Raw genomic sequence first — 17,571 nt, 5'->3', positions numbered from 1 at the left:
CATAGGGAACATCAGAGGTGACATTTAGGTGGTGAGTTACTTTGAGTGCCTCAGAAGTGAAGGGGTAGCAGGATGTGTCACCTGGTGAGGTATCACTTGATATAAGCATATGCAATTGCCATGGGCGATACAGGTATGAATAATGGAGACTCCCACTCCCACAAAGTTACATAGCTGCAGTTTCTAATGTCCAATAGCTTCTGCACAATAACCCATGGGCTCTTGATGGAACACAGCAACTAAGCAAGCACATTTTAAAGAAAAAGATATCGAATGCACAAGACGAGTTTTGTCGTAAATGTATGGAAAGGATCTACAAATTTGACAAGCTATTTGCATATATTTTTAGCAATGTTATCAGTCTTTAGCAGTGCTGTAATTGAAAATCATACATCTGCCTGCTATTTTCAAAAAGTAACTGCAAGAATGTGATATAACTTTGGTATTCAAATATTTTTTCTGAATTTGCATGGCTCTGAAGATCTCAGTGTGTAGAGCGACAGGTTCAGGAGGTCTCTAAAGCTGTGGCTTGTACAGATCTGGACCTCTGTAAGACTTATGATTCTGTCTGAGGGCTCAAAGCTTAGCAGAAATGAAATGCACTTTTTTGCACATTTCAGATATCCCCAGAGTTCTTTATGAAGAGATAAAGGTCAAAATTGCTGTCAGAAGCAATTGTTGCAGTAAGGAAAAAAGTGGAAAAAGTGGAAAAAACCTCTCACCAAAAAAAAAAAAAAAAAAAAAAAAAAAAAAAAAAAAAATTGCTGAAATAAAAATCCAGTCTGAGGATGAATTTACATTAAATACAAATGTGCCTTTCAAATGTCACATTAACTTTTTTTAGTGCTTGCGAGACTAATGTACTCCACTGAAAAGCAGGCAAAGTTATACATGATATGTGCAGACAGCATGGAGACAAAAGACTTGTGGCTCAAGGTGAGCAACTAATGTGCATTTCTAAGATTGGTAGAAAAAAGAAATAGATATTTTTCCATATAAACAATGCAAACATTGATTAAACAGAGAAAAAAGGTTGTATAAAGCTAATTCAGTAGAATGCATAATGCAAAAGGTATTATTAAGTAAGGCTTGGGAGGGGAGAGATGTGATCACTATCCAGCTTATATACAAAATTCAATGGTTTGGCATTTTTTCATCTGTATTTTGTAGATACAATTCATGTCTGTGGTACACCTGCTCCATTGGTCTTAAATGGCATGTCTAAAAACTGAAGTCTGTGGAGTCCTTTTGGAGATCCAGACACAAACTTGGCAGTTTCCAGAGCATATGTCATGAATAGACTGGAATACAAACCAACATTTCTTGCTCTGTTGGTACAGATCCCAACAGAAAGCATTGCTACAGCTGACTTTCTCTCTGTACTTTCTCTCTGTGTAGTTTTTAGTGCCAGTATAAAAATATTGTACTGCAATAATGGGTGTACCCTTGTTTTGGTATGACCTGGAGCATAACTTGAATTTATACCATTTAAATATGAAACCACTCAATCATCTGATACACTTAGTTACTTTTGTTAAAATTTATTTAATATATTTTTTCTTCACTCCTCCTAGGTTAGGATGTTTCCCAAGATGTCTTAATGATGCAGTTTAATGACGCATTTTGTCTTCCATAGTTCCCACAGAATTGAATACCTGTTAATAGTTTCACTGGATTTTTCCATCTCCCTGAGTGAACATATAGCCTTCTTCCTCCTAGCCACAATACAACTTTTTTACATTAATCTATCTTCTCATTACAGTTCTAATTATATGCTCTTAAGTCTTTCTTAGTCTTACATGGCACAAACACCACAGAAAGAATTTTTAGTTGTCCTAAAATTTGACATGAGCAGCAATTTGGTTACCAAAGATGAGACCAGCCTATTTGCTGGCTTGTAACATCACTTCAGTCCTGTGAAATGTGGATAAAATGCCAATGATATCACATGTATAAAAAGTGCATTATCATGCTTCTGAATGCACTGGCATCCTTCTTTGTAGAATGCTCCTGCCATGCATATAAACTTGTAGTCTATATTTTTTTTCATGATTATTATTCAACTCTCTAAAGGCTGAACAGATAATGACATTGCAAAGTTGTTAACAAGAAAATTTTTTCCCCCAAGACATAATAATTTGCTTTTTTGTTGTTGTTTAAAACATTTCTCCTCACTGTTCACTTTCATTCCTTTCACTGGGCAGCCACACAAACAGCTGCTTCAGCACACAGCACTAGTGAATGGACAGAGAGCATTTTTAAAGACAGGGACTTTCTGGGGCGCATTTACAACTAATAGAAAAGTATATTTTCTTATGTCAGCAAACCCCGCACAGAAAAGTCCTCTCCCTTTCTTTCAGCAAATATGGCCATGCTTTTACCTAGGCAAAAGTAAAAACTTGTTATTCTCTGTTCTGTCTTACACAACAAAAAGTTTAGAAGGGAGTGCATTAAAATATATATTTTTATTTTTAGGTTCCTGTTAACTTCTTTGATTTCTAATAGTAGAAGGTCCAGGTTTTACTGATTCTACTGGCAGTTGTGACTGTCTTTACTAAGTAAAAAATATTTAATAAGAGATGAGGAATATTTTAACATGCATCCAATGTTGTACAGGAGGTTTGCAAAATAATAAATAAGATTTTTATACTGATATAAGAAATAGTGAAGGCCATATATGAAATATAGAGGAAGATAGATTAAGAAATAATGTAAATACATATTGCAGTTTAACAAGCTTCTACTCTCCAGAGACTGCATCAGCTGCACACCAAGAAGTTTAAGGTGTTCACCCTAAGAATGGTAACATAAAAACACAGGGCTTTTTTCAGGCCTTCATGTTTTTAGAATATTAACCTCTAGTGTGATGCCTTTAAGTAGGTCAGTCTCAATACATTCACACTTATCTTCTGTGCTGGGTTCACTCAGCCAGAATAATGTCAGTGATAAAAATATTATATCTATGTCATCCAATGTGAATGTCTGCCATGGGCAACTCGCCTTTTAGCAATTACCAGCTGAAGTAGAGGTTTTAACAATAGAATTACCAGATGATAGAGAATGGCGTTCCATAATTGCACTGGGCAAGTACAATACGGCCAGAACAGGTGTTAGCTTAATTTTCTTCATCTGTACCTGCTAGCAAGTCTGGTTACCCTTGCACACACATTCAATGTGGTCATTCAGGGAAATCAGTGCAGATGGTGTGTTACTGTGTGCACTTGCCAAAGATTTTTACAACCAGAAGCCACTGTCTCCAGTCAGTATGAAAACTTAGTATAGATTACAACTAGAGTTTAACTTAAAATTGTTTGTGGGCATACCCCCAGCACATGAGAAAAAAACAATGAATAAAACACATCTTAATCCAGAAGTAAAGTGAAAAAAATGAAAACACATAGAGTCTAAGGGGTGTCTCCTTGAATTTTATACACTAAGGTCTTACACATGTATGTTGTTATATTTTTTATCTCATTCCCAGTCAATAAATATTGTTTTGTATCAGAATGAATATATTACTTTTCAGTGAATTTTTTCCTAATATTCTTAAAAATAAATTAATATCAGTACTCTCCTATTTCAGAAAATATAAAAAATATTACTTCATATTTATTAACGCAAGAAGTATGATTTGTACTAAAACCAAAGATAACACAGTAAACTTCATAAAAGCAGGGGAAAGTATATGGTAATTGAAACAGATAAGTAAGATAAGTAAAGGATTTTTTATTTCTATTTCATTTGGAACAGCTGTATTTTATACTTTGTGAAATATCCATTCTAATGAATGACTGCCAGTATGTTAACTTTTCATTTAAATTTTGCAGTGACTAGGAAAGCATTTCGATTTTTGGGATTTTTTTCTGGTTTTTTACATTCTGTTACTCCAACTACTTTGAATTTGTACTGATACAAACGCCTTACAAAAGTGACAGGGACAAAGCAATTACCACTGAAGTAATGGAAGACTGACAGAAATTGTAAGAAAATTATGGTTATTTTCCCACTGAAAGTGTTGTTGAAACATATTTTTCTGAGGCTTTTTCAGTTTGTTTTGTTACAGTAGTCTCAAAAATAATAACTTTTCATTAAGCTGTTTTAGCTATTTTGAGGCATTTCTACTTTTTCTTCCTTGAGCTAATGCTGAATCATGCTCTTATGATCCATTGTATGCAGTGGGTTTTGCTTGAATATGGTGATGAGATTTTATTCCATGGCTTTTCAGGGAATATTTTATATGTGATGTTAATTAATGAAACCTATTAATAAAGCTAAACTGATAAATATAACAGTCAATAAAGAACACTCACCTACTGTCAGTTGTCCAGTTAACTGTCCCATGTGATTTCTTGCATTCACTGTTACATTTCTGTCAGACTGTAAGACCAGTGGGCTATCCTGGGAAACATGTATGAGACAATAAATGAGAGAACAAAAAATTGAGGTAAAATTAAGTTAGAACTTAATATAAACATGCATGCTGAGAGGGAAGTTGTGTCAAGTATAATAGGCCTTTCTTATAATTTCATTAATATTTTAAAAGTCAAAATTTTATATTAAAGAATACCAAGAATACTATTTTAAACTTGAAATCTTTGTGCATACAATCCTTGCTTTAGAAATCAGATTTGAACTTGATTTATTTAATTTGGATTTAATTTCCTGTCAATATTATTAAGTTCCAAATTCAAAAAACCTTAACACCAATCTGTTTCACTAGCCTTTCCCATATATTGTTAACCTTTACTTTTCTAACTACCTAACCAACAGTATATTGCATTATTCTATTAATCTGCACAATCTATAATATTTGCATTTCACTTACTGAAACCTTACAAGCACAGAAATGAATTCCTTTGACGATAAAGAGAATTTTTACTCCCAAAACAACAATGAAAGAGAGCACTGGAAGGTGAGATCTAACAGAGAACCCTGATCCACTGCCAGTAGTACCTTAGAGGTACTATTAGGGATCAAATATACAGCAAGGAGACAAACACTTTACGATGTTAAATACAGTTTTAACAATTTTGGAGTCAATTTGCAGGATGACTACACGGCTCTCAGCATCCAGCTAGGTTTAAGCATTTGACGCTTATCCTGTGTCCAAAGCCAGCATAAAAAAATCTCAGAAATAATTGAATTTTGCTTCTTGAAGAATGAGGAGCCAGATGCACTCCTCCAGGGGAAGCACAGATGCACAGGAAAGGGGAAGAGCTTCAACAGAGAGCCAAGAGAAATAGCCTAAGAAAAAAAGAGCAAGCTCACTAGTCATGCTCTCACTGGAGTGGGGTGAGTGCATGAGAGAACAGAAAAAGTAGGATTGTGACTGCTGCTGAAGAGAGGCACTTTTCTCCCTGGAATCACCTAAAACCCCACGCTTCAGGCAGTTTGCTAGCACTCAGTATGCCTATGTATGTTTATCCAACAGCAGTAAGTCATCTGACAGAAACACCTGGGGATGTGTCTTAGGTAGGAATGACTAAGGGCTAGGAAGATATTTGGGAAATTTATTATATACTTGTTATGTTCTTAGATTCTTCCCCGGGCATCCATTATTGGTCATCCCTGGACTGAGCATATAATTTTAAATAAACCTCTTGTGTATGTCTCTTAATATATTGGTTCTTGCTCTTCTTGAAAGTTTTTTAGATGAGAAGGAAAGGACTTAAAGAGACTATATCACTATATCTATCTTTATAGATAAAGATTTAATTTTAACCTGAATGATGCTTTAGGTTTTCATTAAAATTTTCCAGACCTTACAGTCCTTTCCTTTGAATCCAGGGCTTTCTTGTAGAAAGAGAAACACTCTTCCCAGTTGTTTTCACTATGATTATTAACTTTAAATGATAATCGGTTCCCTGGGAAGTCTGAAATGATTCTGAGTTAATTTCAAAGAGTTCAGGTGTATTTAATCTCTCACTGGACTATGCTATGACCTCTCTAACATCCTGCCAATTAGCTCTGCATCACAGAGTCTGGCAGATGAAAGTCACTGTTTGGCTTGTCCATCTTCTAGATAAAAAGCTATAATTATCAGTGAGACACAGTGTTCAATTTTACTAGTTTGAGCTAAACGTGATGCAATCAAGGGAGCTTCTGGCAACAAAAGCAGCTGCTAAGGACTTTTTTCTCAACACTTGATTTCCACTTTCCTTACGCTCCTTTGAAAATCTTTAGTCCAGGTAACTGCTGCTCTGGGAAAGGCAGGTGTCCTAATAGGCATCTGCAAGGCCAAAGGCTTTTAAGGAGCCCTTTTCACTTTTGCTTAGTCACTACTTGGTGAAAAGTCTTCTCAGTTAGAATAGTCTCACCCTTAGCAAGGGAGGATACTGCCATGCCTATTTTTGCCAGTTTAGCAAAAGTTTGGGAACTTACACTCACAAAAACTTATCCCAATCTGATCTGAAGGTTTCTTTCCTTTCACCATAGGAAAATACTTAACACAAATCTCAGGCTAAAATATGCGTCTCAGGTTCTAATTTTTAAAAAAGAACGTTGAACATCAAATTCTGAAATACAGGATAATGAAAAGATAGGTGAGCCAAGCCTTCCTTCTTCTTCTTTCCTTGTCTTATATAAAAGATAAAAAAGAGGGATGAAGCAGTTAAGAACTTAAATCTATATTCCTCAGTTTCTGGATGAAAAATACAGAGCAGCAAGCCTAAATTCTGGACCAAAGAAAACACAGTGGCAAAACTCCTATCAATTTAAGCAGTCCAGCATTTCATCTACATGGTTTACCTGCCCTTTATTTTACACAGGCAGTGCCTAAAGACAGAGGTTCAAGGAGTTCAAATATAGTCTACTCAGAGGATCTAGACATTCAGGGAAGACTTAGCTGAAATCAGTGGAATTATTGATCTGTAAGAGTATAAAGGGCAATGAATATCAGTCATAGGAATACAAATATACCTAAAGCATAAAACCACTGGGTAATTTTCTTTCTGGATGACCAGATCTGTTACTCTCTTGATGCAAACTTCAGTTTACAGTGATTTTTGATGCCATTTTAAAAATTATACTGTAGATAACAAAAACCAACAATATAAGAACATTCTTACAGTTACATAGAGTTTTAATAATGTCAATATGCTAACAACTAAAATATTATAGAGGAATACTGTCAGGGCCATGAGGGCTCTACCAGCCCTTACTGGCCCTACCCAGCCTCTCTGGGGTGATGTATTTCAGTCCAGTCCCACTCAAAGGCCTTCTGGTTGGGGTGTACTCCTTGTCTCCCCTCACTGTTTAAGGAGCATTCATCCCTCAGTGCCTCCTGACAAATATGAGGACCTGAAGAACTAGCTGCTGTTCATGATAATGTATGAGTTGACTCTTATGAGCCCCAAAGTGTTACAACTTCATGATTAAAGGTAAATCAGATGAACATGTTACTATAGTTACTTCTCATCAGAAACAGGTTTACAGATAGGATTCATAAAGGGAAAGAAAATCTAAGTAATTTAGAGGATATTTTCAGAAAGCTTTCTCAAATTGTAATCCATTTATAAATTGTATAATCCATTCATACACTGAAAATTTTGGGGAAAAAGGGTCTGGGTTCTGATTTTTGTGTTTGTTTGCTTTGGGGTTTTCTTTTGAGTGAGTCAGTTCAGTAATAAATATCAACATTTGCTTTTAGAATTAGATGAGCATATTATTGTAAGTATATGAAAAACTGATAGACTGCTTTATAAAATAATTTTACCAAAAAATATTCTGCATGAGCAATCATAGAAAAACTAATATTTTTTTTTACAGCTGGTTCAATTATTTTTAACTTATTTTGTACAAATTTCATGCATTTTGTTCAGCATTCAAATAGGCAATCCCAGCTAATTAGCTCAGTTTTGAAGAGTCTTTCCAAAATGAACCTTTTAAATTAGAAACACTTTAAATGGAGAAATCTAATTCCAGTTAGTTTAATAAAACATTGGTTTACTTTAGGTAAAATGGTACACTGTATAATTAAATATAATCCCAGACATGCTCAGAACACAGCTAATTATGATAATACCACCAACTTTGACACTCAGGCACAGTACCAATATGTCTACATTGTTATAGTGCAAGCACTGGCTCTTTTATGATTTGATTTCTGTGCTCAGGCAAGTGCATCACTTCAGGTCTCTGGACGTCTACATGGTGTCATACAGATGTAAAAAGTAATGTAATAAGTAGGTAGGACTTGACATCTGCCACACCATCTGCTGGCAGTTTGTAAGATGATGCAAGGTTATATATTGTTATTTTATTTGAGCCTATTCCCAGTATGGGCAGCTAAAATAATTTTGACAGAACCTTTCCTGGCAGAACCAGGACTCTTCCCAAACATACCCTGATACACTAGTGACTCAGAATGACCATTACATTGCCAAGGCACCTTTACAGAAAACAGAAGAAAGAATCAGTATTAGACTTTGGTTTGCTAAGAATTTCACCATTACCAGATTTTAAGAAACACAGAGAACATGTTTCCCCACTGCTGCGGAGCACTACAGTTTTCTGTTGCTTTAGGGATTTGTGCTGGGGGTGCCACTGGACAAGTTGATTGCATCTGGTCAATGACCTCGACAGAAGAATGAAATATGTATGAGTTATTTGACCACTCCATAGGAACAAAATGAGAACTGAAAGAAATAGAAAGTCTTAGTACTCTGGTCAGTGCATCAGACCACAGGAGTCAAAGAACAGATGAGTAGATGTGCAATAACTACAGGGGCAACTGCAGTTAAGGCACATGAGGGATAACAAATGTGAAGAATATCTTGGAGGAATTAAGTGCAAAAAGTTTAGAAGAAGGATATTAAAGAGAGTATCAGTCAAGAAGGGTAGAAAGCAGAGCAAAGTGAGGGGATGGAAAAAGCATTCCTTAGAGGTTATCCATTGTCCAGAACCAGAACATCAGCATGTTTTAGCAACATTCCCTGCAAATGGGGAGGTAATAGTAGAGATGGAAGATAAAGCCCCAGAGACTAAAAAACTACATGTCTGTAGGGCTTGGAGTCTCAGAGACAGACTTTCTATCATTAAGGTTATTACTAGCCCTAAAAAAACATGAAGAAATTTGCATTAGGAAAGGTTTGAAAGAAAAAGTCCTACAAATGAAAGCAGTTGCTGAGTTCTTGAGTACTTAAAAAATTGAAGATTCCATTGAAACTGTTGGAAGTTTGTATAGGTTTGGAACTCTTAAAACACAAATTAAACTATTCTTCCACAAAATATTCCCACAATATTTTTTCCAATATTTCCAATATTCCTTTATATCAATATTTACCAACATTCAGTATTTCCAAGAATATTCTCAAAAATTCCCAAGAATCTTCTCAAGGTGTCAGGACAGTAGGGACCCTAACACAGGCGTTTCAAATAGGGAGAAACTAATATAATTTATTGCCCAAGTTATTCCTGTGCAATTCTGAGCTGAAGAGTTAATATGAGTTTTGGTCCAATTTAATTGGATGCTTTTACCTATTTTCTATATCCCCACTTTCCCAAAACAAAGTTTCACATAATGTTTTAGTGTTCTTCCTGTCTAATTGCCCTTTCAAACCTGAAAGTCCCAATTTAATTGCTAGTACCTATACTTAACATCACAAATCTGATTGAAAAATTTCAGTAAACACATTTGGACTTCCGCTTTAAGGAAGCATTCCAAATATCTGAAAAGTTTGACCAAATGTTATTAAAAGTCTGTATTTCTCCACATGACACTTACACACTGATAAGGTTTGGAAAAGTATTCAGGTAAATAAATAGGTCAATGCATTTCATTCATCTGTTGCCAGACTGATTTGCATATAATTGTCATAAAATGCAAGCAGAAAAAGCAACGAAACAGATCTTTCATGTAACACACAGGCAAAATGTGTAGCAGCTTTGACTTCATGTCAAAACTGATTTGGTAAAAATACCCTGAATAATGATATAGAGCCACATCACCATTGAGAAAAGGGCAATATACCTCATGTAATTGACTCACCAAAGAAATGAAAGGTGTGGAAGAAAGGCAAACAAAGCACAAGCAAATAGTTTGAAACAAACAAACAGAACACCCTAGTTGATGTTTGAGGTTATTGATAAATTTTCAAGAAACATACTTTCTAGATAATTCTTTTTCATCAAAGGATGTTATCTTGATTCCCAGCCTCTGGTCTGTGTCCATGTCAGCCTTGTTATTCACTAAAGGCAATCACAGATATCAACCAGATTCCTGACACACCAAATCTGAACCCTAACACATCTACACCTACCAAAGTAATATAGGTGTACCCAACAAGAATTATACACAGAGTTCCAGAGAGCTACATGAATAATGATCATGGCTATAACCTCCAGACAGAAATAACCTACTTGTTTTACTTCCTTGTATAATGCACCATGAAATTTTTATTATGAGGGAATTCGATCATGCATAGAAAAACTTAATGATAAAGCAGAAGCAGGTATTTAAATAGCAGACAAAAGACGTGACTTTTGTGGAATTGATTTAAACTTCAAATAAAATTTAAAATGGGATTTAGATATAAACATCCAAACTAAAAATAAAGCAACACTACAAATATACTTGGAGGAAGCTTGTTAAATGCCCAAAGCTCACTCCTTAGTCATTAAGCTTGTGACACAACAAATAAAACTGTATATTACTGAACTGCAAAGCCTCCCAAAACCTTAATGGAGACAAATGAAGAAAACCAATGCAAGTCTTAAAATCTGAAGCAAAAACATTAAGTGTGGAATCACCGTACTTCACTCCTTTGAAACCTTTCAAAGTTCTTGTGGTGTGGGTGTATAAGTTATCAAAAGGATTTTTGTCATTTAAGTTATGTTGAATGGTAATCAACAATCCATTATGCTATTTTTAATTTTGGAAAGCAGTCTTTCAGTTCTTGTTTGTATGCAAGTGTTGACCATGCTATATCACCACAGTGAAACAGGACTGTCTTTCCCATGCTGTTTTAACTTAAAGTGCTAGAAGATGAAATATAGCAACAATTAACACCAGGAAGAGATTGAAGATATTACAGGAAAATTTATATAAATCAAAGTATATTCATACTTTTAAAAACTATTGCCCACCAGTCCCTATTGAGGGAGAATTTCTCTACAAAATTTGAATTACATTTATTTTAGATTAAGTAGCTGAGAGAAGAAAAAACAAACCACAAAAAATAAAACCCAATAACATGTTGTGGCGAGTGGTCTGATAACCTGGATATTTGTAAATATTTTAAAAGATTTCTTGCTTCTGAGATGTTTACGACAGAGGAAAGTGTGTCAACACCTGTTCACTTGATGCATGTCAGGAAAAATACATCAGTTTTACTTGGCAATAAATGGAAAAACAGATATAATTGTAAGAAACATTCAAAACAAGATTTTGTTCATTATATTTATCAATGTCTATGGAAAATCTGAAATAAAAGTTCTGAAAACTGTGAAATCTTCAGCACATCAATAGGTTCTGGTTCCACTTTTGTGGTGCCTTGCAGACATAAGCAAAGGATTACATAGAAATAATATTTCCATCAGCAGTTTTTATTTCACTATGATTTCTTTGACAGATCTTTTCGAATTCTAAAGCTGAAGAAGAATAAACAAATTCTAAATAAAGTTTAGGGAATGGAAGTAGAATTTTAGAAATGAGTAAATTGTAGCAGAAATCTGGAATGAACCTTGTAGCTCAAGGCAGAAAAAAAGACTCACTGTTAACAAAAGGTAATAAAATGTCTGTTTAATGCACATTAAAATGAATATGTTAAAAATGTAAGACACAAAAGTAAGGCAATACGAGTCATTAATTTTAAACTTTTAGTTAGAAGGTTTATTTTAGGTGCATATTAAACCTATTATTTTATAGAAGTGGCAACCTATATGACTAAGTGATAGCACTAGTATTAGCAGCAGCTTTAAAAGCAAAAATCAGATTTACTTGTAATTTTTATTTCTTCATGTAGCTATCCTAGTTTCTACAATGGTTATATTTTCCAATAAGCCTTCCTTCAAGCAGAATCACTCATGGCTGGATCCTAATTACCTCGGCAAAACTTTCTGCATTGCTAGTCCTCTCTACTGTTCCTGTGTTAAATAATCAGAAGCAAACACATCTCAAATGAACTTTGAAACAGCGAACAGAGGGGATGTTGTTATTGTTACTTACAGTAAGTAACTATTGTTACTTACAGATTTGCAGGGTCTTCCCCTGCACACACCCACTGCCTATTACAATCATTAGGTGCTTTCAGGCTGCATTATTGCACTTTGTTGAGACAAGAACTATCAGTTACATGGATTTTTAGCATGAGGTACAACAAGGCTTTGATAAAGGCATCAAAAGGAATGAGAGTAAGAATGGAAATTACAGGAATTACAGATAATTCACTGATTTTCTGTTTCTAACCAGAAAAGGAAGGTCAAAGAAAGTGTAACCGCCCCTAATAAAGAATGTAGCAATTGGTAACAATGGATGAGAAGAAGGCTGACAAGTCCTGAGGGAACTGGCTTGTGTAGTTGCCAAACCACTCCCACTGATGTTTAAAAAGTCAAGGCAGTCAGGTGAAGTTACAGGTAGCTGTAAAAAAGTAAATGTACTCATTTTTGAAAAGGGTAGAAATGAGGACCCTGGGAACTACTGACCTGTCAGCCACACATCTGTGCCTGGGAAGATCATGGAACAGATTCTCCTAGAAGCTGTGCTAAGGCTCATGGACAACAGGGAGGTGATGAGACACAACCAGCACAGCTTCACAAAGGGCAAGTCTTCCTTGACCAAACTAGTGGCCTTCTCTGATGGAGTGATTACAAGGGTCAAGAGTGACAAGGGAAGGGCCACAGATGTCGTTTATCTGGAATTCTGTAAAGCCTTTGACACGGTCCCTTCATAACATCTTTCTTTCTAAATTGGAGAAAGATGGATTTGATGGGCAGACTGTTCAGTGGATAAGGAATTAGTTGGACAATCACATCCAAAGGGTGGTGGTCAACAGCTCCTGATGGACATCAGTCATAAGTTGTGTCATTTTAGGGTCTATCTTGGGACCAGCATTGTTTAATGTCTTCATCAATGTCAAAGGGATTGAGTGTAGCCTCAGCAAATTTGCAGATGACCCCAAGATGAGTAGTGTAGCTGACACATGTGGAGGATGGGAAGCCATCCAGAAGGACCTGAACATGCCTGAGAAGGGGGCCCAAGGAAAGCTCATGCAATTTAACAAGCCCAAGTGCAAGGTGCTGCATCTGGGTCAGCATAACCCCCAGGTATCAACACAGGCCAGGTACAGACCAAAAGAAGTCCTGCCAAGAGGGACTTGGGGAGCTGGTGGGTGAGAGGCTGGACATGACCCAGCCATGTGCACTCACAGCCCAGAAAGCCAAACGTGTCCTGGGCTGCATCCAGAGCACTGTGGGCAGCAGGGTGAGGGAGGAGATGCTGCCCCTCTGCTCTGCTCTGGTGAGACCCCACCTGGAACCCTGCATCCAGCTCTGGATTCCCAGCACAGGAAGGACATTGACCTCTTGGAATGACTTGAGAGGAGGCCACCAAGATGATTAGAGGCATGAAGCACCTCTCCCACGGTGAGAAGAAAGACCAAAAGAATTGGGGTTTTTCAGCCTGGAGAAGAGAAGGCTTTGGGGTGACCTCGGAAGGTTGCAGCCTTCCAGTACCTGAAGACAGCCTACAGGAAAGATGGAGAGGGACTTCCTACAAGGGCATGTAGTGACAGGATAAGGGGGAATGGATTCAAACCGAGAGAGTGTAACTTTAGATTAGATATTAGGAAGAAATTCTTTACTGTGAGTGGTGCAGCAGTGCTACAGGCTGCCCAGAGAAGTTGTAGATGTCCCATCCCTCTAAGTGTTCAAGGCCAGGTTGAATGAGGCTTTAAGTAACTTGGTCTAGTGGAAGGTGCCCCTGCCCATGGCAGGGGGGTTGCAACTAGATGCTCTTTAAGGTGCCAGGACTGAGAACTTCAGCATTATTGCAAAGGTGTCTGCATCTATTTTACCAGCGCCTAAGCAAGAAATTCAGTCCAAACTTGTCTGCGCAGCATTTTTTTCATGAAAGCAGCTTCTGTGGTGTTATTGAGAAAATTCAATTTTGAGTGTCCGGTAAGAAGAATCAGATAACTTTCCACATGGTCTGGCTTTAAAAGAACAGAAGTTAATTTTTAACTGTTTTAATTATGGAACGATGACTTACACCTCCTTTCCATATTCCCTGCAGACAGTCACAGTCTTCTTTTCAGGGCCACCAGTACTTGTATCCCAGATATATCCTATCTTCTCATAAGAAAGGATCCATCTCATTATTTCTTATCATTTTCTCTTATTGATCATTAAGCTTCCCTAGGTGATAATGCACTATAAAACCTCTTTTTCCTCCTCTCTTTACTACACACCATTCCCGATTCTGTGATTAGGGCTGCTTTGAATTTCCCAGGACAAATGACATCTGGTGGCAAGTTCCCTTCCCACCTGAGGGAGGAGAGTGTGGTTTTCTCATATTGAAAGACAACCATTAAATTCTCCATTAACAAACATTGCTGATATAAAAAGGAATGAAGATATTTCATACCTATTTGGTTGGTACAGCATCCTCAGTTTTTGAATAAGTAAGAAAACAGCTAATAAGTAAGTCAGAACAGTCTTTGCTTTCCAATCCTCCAGGCAGACCCATGAAAAGATCTTAATCTGATTTATTATTTTTCAACAAAGTATGCATTTTTTATCACCATAGGGTATGAAGAATCAATAGAAAATGCTACATTATCTTGAACACAAGTAGAAGAGAGTATTTTAAGATTAAAAACCCCAAATATCTCCTACATATCACCCTTAATGTCACCCTTAATCCTGACATATCAACATCTAGAAAGTGACCTTGAAAAGTATTATCTCAGGTTTTGCTGTTCGATATTCTTTAACCTTGCAAAATATTTAATAAGTAGGTTTGACATTAGTATGACACAAACTTGGCAAATATTTAGACTCAGAAGTTGTTCCATGTCTCCTCTAAAAATTGTTATCTTTGGAAAGGAGATATTCATCCCCACCTTTATTGTAGGACATATCTTGGTGGTTCAATAAATTGTCTTTCTGTTAGGAAATTCTCTTTGAGACTTGCCAATCACAGACTAAAACAAGTCACCAGACCTGTTCTGAAGGTCAAAATTGAGGAAATAAAATTCTGCAGAAAGGATTATGGTTCAGGGAAGGACATGGCACATGCCCCTTCAGGGAAGCATATTATTTCCCAGTGGGAACTGCACTATTGTCAACTTTGCTGTTGAGATAATTGCCACCTTTTAATAACACAGATCTTTTCCAAAGGATATAATTAACAATCTGACTTTCATTTAAACTCTGTAGCTATTCAGAATTTATTTCTGTTTCAGTAACTGGGTAATTTTTCCACACCAAACACTTTTCACTGCAGATTAAAAATACTGAAGAAAACTTCTCTCCAGTGACAAAGACTACATCAAATAGGGTTCCATTACTGCAGTTTTTCACAGATAACATTTAGATTGAAACAATGTGAGAAATGCCATGGACCTGGATCACTTCTGCAACCTGCAGAATTAATCAGTAGAGTCCTAAAGACTGAATTCCTTTTAAATTCAAGATCACAGAGCAATATCAGAAATTAAAAATGGTTGTATTTCCTTAGCAACAGCGTTAAACTCCCAAAAAGAACTCATTCTGGCTTGCATTAGTGTTTGAGTATTTCTCATGGTTCTGCATAAGCAAAGCAGTGCACATGGCACACCAAAAAATTAAGAATGCTTTCTGCTTTTTTTTCTTCATTACTGGCATGACAGTAGTTTTAATATTTTATGTTGAGCTTCAGCCAGCTAGTCAAGCTCTCCTGATGTAAAGAGATCAAACAGTTCCAGGTGATTCTGTATCAGACTTTTACAGTAATCGTCAATACAAACCGTTCTACTTAACTTTCCATTGTAATCTTATTAATATTATTCTATAATCTTATTAAAACTTTTGTAAAGTATTTCCAGTGCACCTTAGTTATTTTCAGTGCAACTTTAGATTCAAATTTGTTTTCCCCCACATTTATCATAAGAGGCAGTGAAAAAAGTTCTGGCCTGTGTTTTAAGCTCTGGCTTTTGAACAAAGATAATGAACAAAATTTTAACTTGGTTAGTACTCCTCACAGAATGGTTCCTGTAAAGCATAAAGCCTTTGGTTTAAAACTGTCAAAGTCTTTCAAAATATGAAAATTATGTCCAAGTTGCCCAAATATACTCTAAAAGTTGTATATGTAACATTTTTATAATAAATTTTTTAAAAATTAACAGTGAAGTTTTTAGGGAAATTCTTGAGGACCTTAAGAAATCTGTCTAACAATTTCTTTCTTCCTTGAATTTTGTCAGCCCTTCTGGGATTCTGGAGCTTTATGAGCATTTAAAACCACTGTGACTTTAAATATTTACCCTTAAACTCAGTCCTGCAATTCAAATAAAATTAAGAAAATTTGTCATAACAATGTAGTTTATACTGAACTAAGCAAAGACATTGTTCAGTTACTAATTAACATTTTAATAAATATTAAAACTTATAAAATTCCTACACTTAGTATTATAATTAAATCAATATATCTTCCTATTTTATTCTAAGTGGCAATGAAAAAAATTTACTAGTTGATCATCTTCTCAGGTTTAATTTTGTTAAGCTCCTTTTAGCACTAAAACAAACAAACATGTCTATCAGCTGACCTATATTTTCAGACCTAATTATACCAAGTTTCCTCAGACAAAATCTTGCCTGTGAGTAACAAATTTTAATAGAATATTTGGTGTAGGGAGGTGCCTTAGTGACTCCTTTCAATAAAGATTACTGAAGCAAATGACCAGTCATTCTACAGAATTTTAAGGACAATGTATACTTAAAGGAAGGTGCTATAGAGATAATAATAAAGATTGGAGAAGTCCTCAGAATATAATTAAAGATAATTAAAGACATATACTGAACATTTCCCTGCTTTTAATGACATAAGACTGAATTTTCAGATTCTTCCTGACCAAATAAGAATATTGAAAGAAATAGTGGTTTACCCTCTCTCAGTATACAGTTTTGTGTTATCTTTTCCTTCTCGGCTAAGAAAAAGCATTCATCCCATCACTCAAATGAGCTGGCTTACCAAACAATGGTAATAGACAATAGCAAAAAGTAGAATTTAGATTGTTTATTAAGACAATTTAAAAACACAGCTCAACTAAAACCACTGAACTGATAGAGGTAAGAGGGAAGTTCTGCAGTAGAGGATAGGGTTGGCCAACTCAGAGTAGCAAAAACAGAGACTTCTTAAACTACATTTGAGAATAGAGGCCTATTTCTCTGCCAAAGAACCTAATGTGTAACTGTGCTGTAGTCTTCCAATATTCACATAATCTCTGTCCAAATGATTTATGGCCAAGTGAGAAAAACTACATCAGAACTTTTGCAGAATGTGACCATGCATTCATTGTCTCATTCATTGAGGATTAAAACCGCTTCAGACAGTAGGTATTTAAAGTTGAAGAGACCAACAAGAATTTATTTGAAGGG

General features: G+C 35.9%; 1 protein-coding gene across 3 annotated transcripts in view; it reads right to left on the bottom strand.

Moving 5' to 3' along the window:
• The window catches only part of SGCZ (sarcoglycan zeta), a 411,452-nt gene that overhangs the window by 65,357 nt on the left and 328,524 nt on the right, over positions 1 to 17,571 (bottom strand). For all 3 annotated transcript variants that reach the window (XM_010401616.2, XM_010401614.2, XM_039551626.1), the window contains one exon: positions 4,311 to 4,398. In XM_010401616.2, the coding sequence (XP_010399918.1) occupies positions 4,311 to 4,398 (88 nt within the window). The remainder of the gene's footprint in view (positions 1 to 4,310; positions 4,399 to 17,571) is intronic.

Source organism: Corvus cornix, chromosome 4, assembly GCF_000738735.6.
Source record: "Corvus cornix cornix isolate S_Up_H32 chromosome 4, ASM73873v5, whole genome shotgun sequence".
NCBI lineage: Eukaryota > Metazoa > Chordata > Aves > Passeriformes > Corvidae > Corvus > Corvus cornix.
This window is presented reverse-complemented; position numbering and strand designations above follow the sequence as displayed.